This window comes from Eschrichtius robustus, chromosome 11 (assembly GCF_028021215.1).
Source record: "Eschrichtius robustus isolate mEscRob2 chromosome 11, mEscRob2.pri, whole genome shotgun sequence".
Lineage (NCBI taxonomy): Eukaryota > Metazoa > Chordata > Mammalia > Artiodactyla > Eschrichtiidae > Eschrichtius > Eschrichtius robustus.
The window spans coordinates 8,591,045-8,604,566 of NC_090834.1; the positions used below are offsets into that span (position 1 = coordinate 8,591,045).

At 54.9% G+C, this 13,522-nt stretch overlaps 1 protein-coding gene across 2 annotated transcripts in view; it reads right to left on the reverse strand.

Moving 5' to 3' along the window:
• The window catches only part of PKNOX2 (PBX/knotted 1 homeobox 2), a 258,230-nt gene that overhangs the window by 75,902 nt on the left and 168,806 nt on the right, over positions 1 to 13,522 (reverse strand). The window contains exon 4 of one of the 2 annotated variants that reach the window (XM_068555349.1): positions 448 to 556. The exons of the other annotated variant lie outside the window; for it this stretch is intronic. Coding sequence (XP_068411450.1) covers positions 448 to 534 — 87 coding nt within the window. The 5' untranslated portion in view covers positions 535 to 556. The remainder of the gene's footprint in view (positions 1 to 447; positions 557 to 13,522) is intronic. 2 annotated transcript variants of the gene reach the window in all.

The following is a 13,522-nucleotide window of genomic DNA, read 5'->3' on the forward strand; positions in this document are numbered from 1 at the left end:
CCTGAAGAGAAGGGAGATTCCTCCAATAGGCAGGCAGAGACCGGTGACTAGGGGGATCTGGCAGAGGAAACCTCTGATCAAGAGTTTCCCCAAACACTCAGAGGCAGACTCGATTCACCTGTACCTGGGCCTCCCCGAGTGAGGGGTTCAGTGCGTTTGTCTGACGTCTACTCTGAGCAGTGCCGGGGGCGGGGGTGTGTGGCACAGGCCCGTGGCTAGGTGCAGCACCCTGGGGTGCCACGGTCCTCCATGCCGGTGACAGATCCTCAGGTGCGATCTGAACCCAGGGCTTTGCCAAGTGCATGACTCCCCTCAGGGGTCTGGCTTTGCCGGGCTCTCCCAGAGAGGCGCCCCAGGCCGGGCAGGGGAAGAGCTGAGGGAGGCCTGGCCCTGCCCTCCGCCCCCCGGAAGGCCACCACACCCCTCCCGGCGGTCAGTCGCACTCACCTGTGGGCTGTCCTGGTAGGGAGGGGGAGGGACATTCTGCGTGGCCATCATCGTCAGAGCGGGGGCTGGGGAGGCATGTTGCATCATGGGATGGATTCACATGGAGGATCTGTGGCGGGAGAAACGGGGCCGCACCGTTAATAGCTGAGCGCAGGGAGCCCCAGGGCCCAGCGGCTGGACATGCTCCCAGGCTGGGCCACCAGGACTGACTGGATACAGCAAGGGCTGGAAGCCCTTCGGGGGGGACGAATGAGAGTTAAGGGGAGAAGCCTGGGTGGGGTGAGGCTTGCTGCGCTACGCTGACTTGCAAGAAACACTATTCAAATCACATGTAAAACAACCTGTGCACCCGCACCCCTGCTTTGTTCAGTACCAGCTCTGGCCTGGGGGGGGGCGGGGCTTGGCTGGGGGCAGCTCAGGGGAATTGGCGGCCATGAGGGCACCCCACGGTCAAGGGTGCTCTCCCTTCCCCAGGCCTCCCGGAGCTGCCACCTGCACCCTCGGGGCGGAAGCCTCAGCCCTCACGGTTCCAGATCCCCCCTCCCGGTCCCCAGGGTCTGCCAGCACCACACTAACCCCCCCAGGTGTGCTCACGACGCCCCCTAGTGGTGGAGAGGGACGTGGGGCGCTGGTTCCTCCTCAGACTCGAGGGCGGAGCAAGTACCCTGGGGCGACCACCGGGAGGGAGGTGTGCCGGGAAGGGAAGGAGGCCGGGAACAGGGACCACGGCCACACAGACGTGCCTGCACATTCTCTTAGAAGACTTTCCTTGGCCTTGGTTCAACCCAGAGTTCAACCACACCTGGGGCCAGAAGAGCCGCCCGAGGCAAATGGTCCTCTTACAGAGGCGGAGGCAGAGGGCAAGAGGAGAGACGTGTGTGTGTTTGGTGGGGAGGGGAGTGCTGGGGAAGCCGGGATGGACCCAAGCTCTCCAGATTCCCCGTTCCGGGCTGCTCTACTGTACCAACCCCCCACCCCACCCCATCACCCGTAAGCGAGCTGCCCCCTTTGGCCTCAAGGTCTCTTCTTGAATCACAAAGTGGTGCGTAAGTGGAGACAGCCTGGCAGTGCCACCCAAGGAAACAGAATGCTGCGAGAGCTGTTTAGCGTGTGTCTTGTTGTGTTGGTTCTTTTTCAGGAAGAGGTGGACAGATCAGCTCTGGCTGACCTGTCTCCGAAGTACCAGGTGTGCTTTGACCTGAAGCGCACGTGTGAAAGCACTGGAAATCCAGACATTCATTCAACGAATGTTTATCCGGTGCCAACTACATGCAAAGAACTGTGCTGGGGTGGGGAGACAGATGAGAGGAGGCAAGGCCTTCTCCCGAGGGAGGGAGGTGATGGCCCAGCGAGAAGGAAGAAAGTGAACAGAGGATCCCGTGGAGAAGGCACAGGGAGGGATGCCTTTTCCTGTGCTGAAACGTCGAGACTGCAGGTAATTCCTCTTTGTCCCACCGCTACCTCTACCTCGCCCACCCTGGCCTCACTTCAGAAGATGGACCGCCAGGACGTCTTCGCAGCAAAAGCACCCAGGGTCACCCCGTCTCACACACACTAGGCACCGAGATCCAGGCTTTACTTCTGCAAAGAGGCTCGGAAGGGGGCCCTGGGGAAGCCAAACTCCACAGGCGGGGAACCATTGCCTATTTTCATGGCTGGGTCTTGTCTGGGAGGTGGAAAACAGCCAAGGAACGAAAAAGCGGAGTGAAGAGGGTTCGGGGGTGGGGGGGGGGGGGAGGGAAGAGGATATAGACTTCTTGAGACATCAGAAAGAACTTCCAGAATGAAGACTTCTGAGATATTAAATTGGGCGTGGAATCTCTCTCTTTAGGACCCAGAGGGAATAAAGGAAAAAGGGGTATTTCAGGGGTGTGCTAGGCTCAGCCTTTCCTGGGACTCTGGCAGATGAGGTAACTTTGGATGAGGCCTACGGGTACTGAGGCAGGATCCCTTCCCGGGAGCACCAATCTTAGATGCTCCTTGGCCGGAAAAAGCGAACTTCTGAGGGGCTGCAGTGCCAGCAGCCTCCAGAAGGGGGAGCCTGGGGGCAGAGTCTGGAGGCAGATTTTCTCCCCTTTTAGGGGCAACTAGTTCCCTTCCACCTTGGGTTTGGGTCTTTTGGTACCTCATTCCACGGATGAGAAAGTCATCACAAAGGCAAAGCACAGGAAGGTCAATGAGGAGGATCCGGGGTAAAAAGAGGGCTCTTGAGTCTGCATTCTTTTGTTCACTGTCAATCAACGGGAGGTAGGGTCGTTTGAGAGTCTCTGTCCCTATAAATACTTGCAACAGCTGGATAGCTGCCCTACCTGGGGGTAAAGAGAGATGGCTAAGAGTAGTCTGCACCCAGAAACCACCACCGTCCAGGCTGAGAAGAGATTTTTCAGTCTGCAGCCTGCTGGACTCTGGAGCAGGGGCCAGAGGCCACGGGAACAATTTTCTGAGGACCCAGATGGCCCTTGCCCCTCCCCCTCCTCCCCTCTGGGGTCACCACAGGCCACTAGGCCACTGCCCCATTGCCCTCTGGGGGCTTCTCCTGCAAGAAAACAGGAGGCCTTTTCATCAGGGGCTTAAGTTTCCTTCCCTGCTCGCTCAGGCACAGAAGCGTCTGGTAACCTGATGCTGGGGGAGACCCGGTGCCCATCTCCGGAAGCTCGCCCTTTTCTTCACACGCCCCCTCACCCGCACATGCGCTCCTTCCTCCCTCCAGCTGGGCTTGGGGGGGGCTGAGGGTCCATGTGGGACCCTCCCCGAGAGGAGCGTGGGAATCTGACTTCTCTGAGCTGAGGCTCCACAGCTGGGATGTGGGGAGCTCCTTGAGCCATCGCTGGGCACCCGGGCCTCTGGGGAAACCTGCCGTTTTTGCGCTTCCTTTGGGAGCGTGGAGGGCACAGCAGGCCTGTCCAGGGCCTCCGAGCATGTGTCTGTGGCCGGAGGCTGCTCCGCCCTGCCCAGGGGCCCCAGCCCTCTGTCACCAGACACCAGGTCACCGGAGGCAGCACAGCCAAGACGCAAACGGAGGACACAGGAGGAGTGATTTACCACCGAGAAATTTCCCATGTCAAAAGATTGTTTTTAACGTTGAAAACTTTTCTTAGATGGCAGCTAGGAGGGAAAAAAAAAAAAAAAACCCTAATGCAACACTCAACCCCACAATGATATCCAAGAAAAAATAATTTGTCACTGACATTATCTTCAAAAGGAGCTAAAACTGCCATTTTCCAGAGCTCAGGAGCCGAGGAAGGCAGTGCGCACAGGCTGGGGGTGGCTGATGGGGCCTGAAGGACACGGCTCAGGAAGAGGGGAGGGGCAGCCCCGGAGCACCCATTCCCTCTGTTTCCTCAACTCCAGCTCCCCAGCCAGGTGAGGCCCTCCATCTGGAGCCCAAACGCCAGCGTGTTGACAAACAGGCTTAGAAAAAAGATCCAAGCTCGTTAGGAAGGAGCTCATTAGGACTTGTTGACATGAAACCCATTAGACCAATTAACATTCCATTAACGGCCTGGGGCACCAAGGGGTTAACGGTGCCCGGCAGTAATTGGGCTGGGGTGCCGGGTTGGGGGCTCAGGGCCTTAAGGATGAGAAACAAAGTGTAACTGGGAACTCTCGGACCAGCCAGCCCCACAGCATCCGTTCTTGCTCCCTGACCCTGGCTGAGCCTCCACTGTAGGGCCTGAGGTAGGAGAGGGGATGAAGGGACCAAATTCCCTGTGGCCCCGCACTGTCCCAGCCCATCGACTGAAGACTGGGCCGGGTGGCTGGCACAGGATAGGGTGGGGGGACATTTGCGCCCTCTTGCACTCTGATGGTCTTGTTTTCTTCATCCACCCCTCCCTTCCCCTCCCCCTCTCCACACCCCGCTTCTGGTCCAGTTTCTCTCTTAGCCCCGGGAAGTAAGTCTCCTCTCCTCTCCTGGATAGGTTTTCAAAAATGTTGCCCATGCTTACAGAGCCTCTTTGGAGAAGCTAGAATCCTTGAAGGCCCAGAGCCTAACTCATCTGAAGAGTGTTGTAAGTCAGGGCAGAGGAGTCGGGGAGCGAGCACTGGCCCTGCTCTCCTTCCTTCCTTCCTTCCTTCCTTCCCTCCCTCCCTCCCTCCTTTCTTCCACATCAGGGCAGCTAAGAGGCAGCGGTGAGGCCCCCTAGGAGCCCTTCTGGACACACACTAGCGGTATTTTATCATTTGCCTTCTCTTGCTGCAAGAAGACGCTGTGGAAGTCTGGGCCTCAAGTTTCCTCATCTGTAAACTCCCATGATCAGACGGAGCCTGTGCTTAGGGTCAAAGAAGTCTGGATTCCACAGCCAGCTCTGCCATTTCTCTGTGCGACCTGCACAAGTCACTTTCTCTCTAGGTCTGCAAAATGAGGGAATTCACCAGAATATTCTGAAAGTCTTTGCCCATGGTTAGCGCTGAACACAATCTCTGCTGAGTAGAATGCAAATATCTGAAGCTCCATTCCAAAGGCTCCCTCATTTGAGAGTGAGGGAAGGAGGTCCCTGAGGCCGAGAGAGCCAGGAGCCCTCCTCCGCGTCCCCCCAGCCCAGGAGCCCCCAGGTGGCCACCACCCCCTCCCCCAACCCCAGGTCCGCCCCTCTGAGCAGCTGCCCAGGCCTGGGTTCTGACGTCTAGACAGATTTGCAGGAGGCTGAAATAACACCGTGAACTCAGCAGGAGGGACCAAAAGGCTGCATTAGTAACCTGGCTGGCTTCAGCTTCTCCCTCCGGAGCAGCCGCCTCAAGCCTGGCGCAATGCCGTTTATTTTCCTTCCGCGGAGAGCCTGGTCCAAAATGAGTCTCGGGCCCAGCTCCCTTCCCAGAAGCTGCCTGTAGGTGGCGCCGCGGAGCCCCGCTTTAATTGCATTATATAATATAACCTGTTTACTAAATCATGTAATCAGTCGCTTTAGGATTTACAGCTTCGTATGTGTACAGAGGATTGGACTTTGAGTCAAATTTAAAAACAAATAAGAACGAGAGGCAGCTGTTGCTGATAGTGTGATATTCATCTTTTGGAAACAAATTCACCCCACTGCTATAAATTATGCCTGGAAAAAAAAAAAAGTGTTGGTGGTGGGAAGGAGTTGGCTACGGCTCCTCTGCTGGCAACTCAGAGCGATGAATCTTGAAATAACGGTGTCAACCTGTCACTGATTTCATGTGACTCTGTGGATTTATCTAAAGAAACGCAGGCGTGCGCGCGCGTGCGCGCACGCGCACGCGCGCACACACACACACACACACACACACACACACACACACCCCCCAGGTCTCTTCCCAAAACCCAGTAAGGGCTAGAAACCGCAGCTGAGAGCTGAGTGGCCAAAGGAACTCGATGGTCTCCGAGCCTGGGTGCGTGGAGTCAGTACCGCAGTGACAAGGGCGAGGCCAGTGTGGGGATGGAGGGGAGGACGGAGGTGAGAGAGAGGGTACACCTGTGGGTGGGAAGCTTCATAATGTGAGGAGGTCTGGTGGAAGTGTTTCAAAGTGAGGGAGAAGTGAAGGGTCCTGTGGAATGGGAAAGGGCCAGCCCCCCAGGAGCCACGCCCTCACAGCACAGCAAGCGCTGGACCTGGGCCTTTTCACCCCAAGTGTTCTGGGAGCTGGGCGGAAGCTCAGGGCCTGAGGTGACGGGAATGCCGTGGCCTAGCGGGTGCTGCTCCCCCGCCCCATCTTTCTGACCTCGGGGTATTGGGGGCAAAGAGAATCCTCTAGTCTGATAAGACCAGGCTCACAGTAGGGGCGTGGGAGCCAGGAAGGTCACTGTGTCTGTCTCCACTGAAGGAAGGACGGTGGGGAAGAGCTGAACAGGATCTGCACTCAGGATCAGATCCCCGGCTCACTCGCTGTGCTGCAGGCTGGCTGGCTAAGAGGTCACACCTCCCCCCTTACCCGGGTTCCGGGGGCCACTGCACCAGGCACAGAGCCCAAGTCCTGGCAGAACGTCCCAGCCAGAAGGGCCACTTCCCTGGTGCCCCTCCGGTTCCTGCTTGGAACTCTCAGCGGGAAATAATTCTCTGCTGACTTGAGAAGCAGCAGAGATGACAACCAAGACAGTAGGCAACTCAGGCCCCTTGGCCACCCACAGCCCTCTGCTCTGATTGTGCTTCACTGCTTTTCTGGGAAGCCCACTTGGGAGGTGGTCCAGGTCACGCCCTCTCGTGATGGCGCTGGTCTCTAGGAAACAGAGGAGCCAGCAGGGGCCAGCATGAGTTTGACCAGCTCTGCCGGCTTCCGCTGCCCTGCAAGATGGGAAATCGCCCTCTCTCCCCACCTCTCTCTCCTCCTTCAGCCCTGAACCACCATGTGGTCTTTGGAAGGGGTAGGAGACGACTGTGAACCGTCCCAGCAGCGAGGCCCCCTCCTCGGCCTGTACAAGGGCCTCCCCCTCCTCCCCTTCCCCATGCCCAAGGCCATTTTGCTCTTTGCTCTTTATCTGGAATAACAATATATCCCCCGTGGGGGCAGGTCAACGGGGTCATTTATGCGCTCACGGATCCCTGGGGATGAGCCAGAGCTCGCTGGGAGACCCAGTCCTGGGAGGAAGGGGATTATTATACTCCACCTTGGATCCCAGTGTGTCCACAGTGTAGTGGGGGGAGCTTCATGGTGACATTCCCTGCGCGGGGTGGAGCTGTTGGGAATCTCAGACCCATGTCAGTCACCCTCCACACCCCTGACCGGGTTTCCCAGGGAGGAGCCCTGTCCTGCCCCACTGCCTCTGATTCATGGGGGCCCCCGGCACATCAGGGCCCAGAGTTAGGGCTGTAGCTTTCTCTCCTTTACTCCCCCAGTTCAGCTCGTTTTCATTTTGGCTTCAAAAAAATAATGGACCAGGGTCAGAGTTAGGGGAGCAGCCCTCGCTCTGGCCCTGGCATCTCTCCTGCCTGCTGTTGCTTCTCACACGAGGACCAGAAAGTGACAGAGTCTCCCGCTTTCCTCCCTGCCTCGGCTGTCACACCTTTTCTGGCTTCAAAAAGCCGCTGATATATTTTACAAACTGAAACAGCAATTTAATTCCCCCTGATAGCGGCAATTGTCCATTAGATCTTCCTACCAAGGAGCTTAACAATAATTCCTTTCATCTGACTGCTTGCTTCTTCTTGATCTGAGAATCAATCCCATAAATAGCAGGCAAGAGTTTTCACATTACTCTCCCTCTCCAGCTTTTAGCATTCTGATGAAGATTCTCATCTCCTCTTTAAGCACTTTACAACTTGGCAATTTTTCCCCCTTTGGTTCCTTTAAACAAAATAAAACAAAAAAAACCAGAAAGGGAGAAAAAAAAGCATGCTAGCTATAAGGGTAAGCACAGCCCTGCATTCTTCTCACAGAGAAGTGGTTTGCAGCCTCTCCTGCTGGGAGGCAGGGGGATGACAGCAATGACCTCTAATGGTCACCTCCAATCTGCCTTAAAGCAGGTGCTGCTCTGCCCCAGAGGCACCATCAGTCTGGTCCTAAATTTCACACTCACCCACAGTTGGGTCCTGCTTTGGCCAGTGATGCTCGACTTAGAACGGATTTTCCCTTTCCAGGAGCCCCCTACCCTGTCACTGCATCCCAAGAATGGGGGTTGGGAGGCCATCGCTGGTTCCAGTCACTGAAGCCTCTCCCCACACCCATGACCAGCTTCCCGCCCATCCCTCAGGCAACTCTCGAACCTGGAGGTGTGATTCTGCCCTCTCTTTTTCATCTCCAGCCCCCTTCCTCTCTATCCAAACAGCATGAGTGGGAGAGGTGGGGAGGAACAGAGAAAGGAGAGAGCTTGAGGCTTTTCGTTCAATTATTTTTCTTCTCTTTCGAACATCCAGTCAGCCCTAGTGGTCCGGGGCAGAGGAGGGCCCTGCAGCTCCTCCGTGGGAGCGGTGCGGGTGGATTGCCAGGGCAGCTTGGGAGCCCCGGCCTTCTCCCCTGGGGTCCCGTCACATGCTCCTTGTCTGCACACACGTGTAGAGAAACAAATCTAAAAATGAACCCAGGGACTGAAATCCCCCTCGACAAACCTGATTCCCAGGTTTATTATTATTTGTCGAGAGCTGACGGCAGCCGCTGCTCAGGAACCGAGCTGAGAAAACAACTTGGGCTGGGTCCCTGAGGCTCACAATACAACAGAGACAGACAAACAGCTCAGACGCTGGGGACCGCAGTTGGAAGGAGAGCTTCTGCTTCTGCTGCCCTACCTGCCTGCTCCCTCCCATCAGCCTTTCTCTTCTCGGAGGCAGTTGCCTTGGAGGCTGCCACTCCCTGGGCGCCAGGAAGAGGAAGGAGAGCAGGAGAAGTGAGGGACCAAGAAGGGATGGGGAGGGAGGGGTCTGGGTCGGGGGGAGTCCACAGAGGTAAGGGACCCTGGTGCCTGTCGGGTGTGTCACCCACAATGCTCTCAGATTCTCCTGGAAGCAGAGGATGCTAAAAGGGTCAGCCAGGCCCCTTTTCTCTCTGAGAAGGACCGTACCACGTCCTCTGGCTGGATGATATCTGGTTCCATTTTTTAAAATTGCCTCCAGAAAAAAAAAAAAAAAGTCAAGAATCAGGGCTGTGGAAGCAAGTGGCCCTTTGGGCTCAGTTTATCATTGAAAAGCCACTCATCCCTGATACTTCCTGACTCAGCCAACAGCTGTCCTCCCCCTGGGCCTCTGTGGGGACCCAGGTGAGCTCGTGAGGAAAAGGTAGGGGGACCAGGTAGAGTCCACAGTAATGAGGTCAACTTGTGGGAGGAAAGGACGCCAGCTGGGCTGCTTCAACCCTTGGTCCTCACTGCTGTTTGGAACGAGAGCAGGTACACTGGCTCTGTGTTCCTGATCCCTCAGAAAGACAGCCCCGGTGGGGAGGGGGAGGAGGGGAGGATGGAGGCTGCCACTGAGAGGTGCTGATGCAGGGCAGCGAGTCCATCCCTGGGCATCACCATCTAAGCCCCAGCTGAGCAGGCAAGCCCTGTCTACCTCCTGAGAAATGTTTCCTCCACGCCTCTTGCTGTGCTTCTCTGCTGGCAAGGCCCTCTATATGACACTACCGCACCCTTTCCTTCATCAAAACTTTGCTCAGAAGCCTACTCCATGAAGCCTTCTTTACTTTCCACTCCTGGACCGTCCTCTCACTGGGAGCCCTGCCGCTGGGCAGAAGGAGGGCACGTAGCATGATTTAGCACGACGCGTGTTTCTGCGTTACGGAAAAACTACTTCCCAGCCACGTCCCATCTTGCCCGTTGAACCCTCTCCTCCCCAGCAGACAAGAGCATGGCTTTGCCTTGCATTTCATTCTGGGGGGAAAAAGTCTGTGCAATATGATTTCACAAGGTCTACCTCCTTATAGAGCCTGGATATATATACAATTACAATTAAATTTCTTTGGTTTACTGTTAAAATATCAAACAAACAAATCTGGGACGGATAAATCTTTAAGCCCCAGCAATCATTTACACCTCAGTGAGAATGAGTTTGTTTCCCTGGAGCCAGTTTTGCTCAGGGCGAGATGATACCCAGAATTATTAACGACTGCCATTTACTGAGCCCTCACCATGCACCAGGCATTATGCTAAGCTTCTTTCACAGATAACTTTGTTTATTTTTCCCAACAACCATATGGTGTAGGTGTGATTGTTGTCTCCTTTCAAGGATGCGAACACTGAGGTTTGGAGAAATTGAGAGTTTCCAAATGTGACACACGGCCTGATTTCAGAGTCTAAACGTTTAACCTAGAGGTCTTGGGGCGGAAGTGGGGAACACCAGCGGAGGAGCAGAGCCCTGGAAATGGAGCAGGAGAAAGACAAGGCTGACTGTGGAACTACTACCATCTGCAGTCAGGACACCCAACATGGGCTGCCCCTCACTTCTTTTTTTTTTTTTTTTTTAATATTATTTGGTTGCGCCGGGTCCCGGTTGCGCCTCGCTGGCCCCCCAGCTGCGGCCTGCGGGCTCCTCAGCTGTGGCATTCGAACTCCCAGTTGCAGCATGCATGTGGGATCCAGCCCCTCGACCAGGGATCGATCCCGGACCCCCCCGCACTGGGAGCGTGGAGTCCCAAGCACTGCGCCACCAGGGAAGTCCCTGCCCTTCACTTCTACATGCCCCGCATTTCCAAGAGTCGCATTGTATCGACACACCTAAACGTCCCCCGTTTGCCAAATTTGGGCTTTTGTACCTCACTAACGAGCACGCACTTTGTGCCTGCAGATGGTGAGGCCTCCTAACAGCAACCGTTCATCTCCTTCAGCCCTGTCTTCTTTGGACAGCAGGGTGTGTGCAAATTTATTTAAATACTGTATTGCATTTGCTCTTATTATTGCATAAAAATGAGTGGAAGATGGAAAACAAAGTGCTGATAGCAGCGATGAGAAGTCAGGGCCTCATAAACTCGATGCAACCAAGACAGAGATGCTTCCATCATCGCTGAGAGAGGCAGGTCTGAGCTTCCATCGTGGACCCACTGGACTGTGTGTCCAATTATGAAGGGAAAGAACAAAATTCGAGAACGAACGTGAAATGATGGAACACATGGTTGAAGACTGCATGTAAAAGGCAGTGTGTAATGGGGAATCTGATCAAGTGTCTCAGCTGTGGGAGCAGAACGCTGGAGCTGGAGCTGGGTGGAGGCGGGGCTGTCTGTGCCCTGACACCACACGCTGCCGCAGGCAGCTCGGGGCCAGGGCTCTGACTCACATTGGCTGGGGTTCAGGCAGTGTCTCCTTCCCGTGCTGTGGTCCAGGTGGGGCGGGGCGGGGTGGAAGGGGGCGTGCAGTCAGCCTGCTCCCTATGACTGTCTCTGCTTGGCCTTTTCTCCCCACCCCACCCATGGTTTTCCGGGGACCACCCACAGCTGCAAAGAAGTCCCTGTTCTGGAGGGAAATATGCCGTGACTCACAGGTTAAGGGGCACCTGGCTCTATCTTTGGAAAGCCTGTCCAATTGGGCAGTACTGGCTTTTTTTTCAGGTTGCGGGCACCCCATCCTTAGGTAGCATCCAGTCTTTGTCATATCTACCTGGGTCCTGACTTTATCCCCCTGCAGAAGCCCCTTCTTGCAAACCTTCTTTTCAGAGTCGCTTCCTTCCTCTCTCAGCCCAGAGGTTCCAGGCAGCATTCTGAAAGGGCGACCAGTAAAGACATCTTCGCAGGCCAGCAGTGGGGTTTTTACCCACACCCTCTGAAGCAGGAAGCAATTTAACAGAAGTGCCGAGGACCAGAGCTGTGTTCTACCTCCCGCTGGCTCCTGGCTGTCCCCTGCCAAGCTCTCTCCCCTTCAACCTCCAGCCTTGGAAGAGGGTCTATAGTTCTCGGGTTTCTAACAGGGAAAACTTAGTCATATGCTGGCCCTTTCCACTGCACTCAACCAAGGAGAAGTGTTTCAGATTAGCAGCAGAATCTCTGAATACTAGCAGCTTGTCTGAAAATTATAACTCGCATCAAACCTTAATTCTGCCCTTTGCAATGATAATCCATTCCCTATCATTGTGGTCTCAGTGGAAGGAAAGAGTCCTGCCTTCAGTACAGAATCTTTGTGGACTTGAAGTTCAAGACTGTGCCTCTACTTGTGCCAGTAAGACAGACCCCAACTCTCACGGCAGGACAAGGACAGGAGGGGGGTGCGGTGGGGAGGAGACAATTTCACACAGTGGACTCTGGCCCTGGGGGACCAATTAGGGTGCTCTGACTTAGAACAGAGAATGCCCTTCTGGGATCTGAGTGCTTGTTCATCTGGGTCTTCCAGTATCTGGCCGGTTCAGGGAGAAGGAGTGCAGCATCTCAACTCCCAGATCTAGAGATTCTGTCCAGAGCAGATTGATCTGGGTAGGCAGGGGAGCTGCACATGAGGCACCTGCTCCCAGAGCCCATCTCTGGGGAGGGGAGGAAGAATAAACAGGAATTCTCGTCCAAGATGCCCCCCCAAGGGCACAGGTGGTCTCAGGCTGAGGCAGATCCCTGCTAACAGCAGGCCTCTCTGATCTCTTTTTTAGGGCCTGGCTGTCTCAGGTCAGAGCATCTGCTCTGCAGCACTGGGAAGAGAAGTCTGCTGTCTCTTTGTTCTGGAATTCATAAAAGTGAAAAAAAGGATCTCACCTAATGAGGCCCTTGCCATGGTGAGGGATCATTTCATGGAACAGAAGCTGTGTGTGCATGTGAGCTGAGGCTGTGGGGAGTAGAGGAGATGGGCAAAGGGAGATGAAGAGGGAAGGAGGCCCATGTAAGAATGATCTGGAAGGTCAAGGAGAGAGGTTCCCAAGGGGGACATTCAGGGGATGCTGAAGAAATTTGAGGTTTCAGGGAACTGTCTTGGGAGGCTGGCCGCTACGGCTGCCCTACAGCTCGACCTCAGCTTTCCCCTCACTTCTCACTCTTAGCTGCTTCCCCAAGCCCAGGAGCAGTGTTGGACCCAAGGCTCCAGAGCAGACTCTCCAGAGCAGATTGCCGGAGGGCTGGCAGAGCAGTCACGGGTCTGACTGCTGCCCCGTACAGAGGAGAGATCCCATCCAAGTCCACGCAGCAAGTTGAGCTGGCATCCTAACCAGAACCCAATAGTCATTTACTGAGCACCTACTACGTGCCAGGCTCTGCGCTGGGCAGTGGACATTCCAGAAGAAGAAAACAGAGACAACTGAGTGGAATAAATAAAGATATGAAATGAAGCAGGGTAGGTGACTTCAGATTTAAAGGGATCCCAAGGGCTGAGGAAGAGAAATAAAAAAGGAGCAAACAAAATCTCAAGCCTCAGCACGTAGTGGTGAAATTTCAGAACTTTAAAAAGAACAGAAAACTAAAAGTAGATTCTCACTGCAAGACTGGAAATAAGAAGGTGGTGGAGTAGCACCGTCAAGATCTATGAGAAAAAGGTGTTGAACTTGGGACCTGATCTGTGTTCTATCAGTCAAGTTCGAAGACAAGATAAAGTCCGTTTTGGACACGTGAAGACTCAGAGTTTACTTCCCTCCCATCAATATAAAAATAACTAGAGGTGGTATTCCAGCAAAACAAAGAAGTCGGAGGAAGAAGACAACAGAAAACAAGACAGAGCAGCCCAATGGGAGGGAAGGCAGCTGGAGGGAATGAGGGATGGCTGTCAAACTGGGGGCCTGGGAGATTCCAGGCA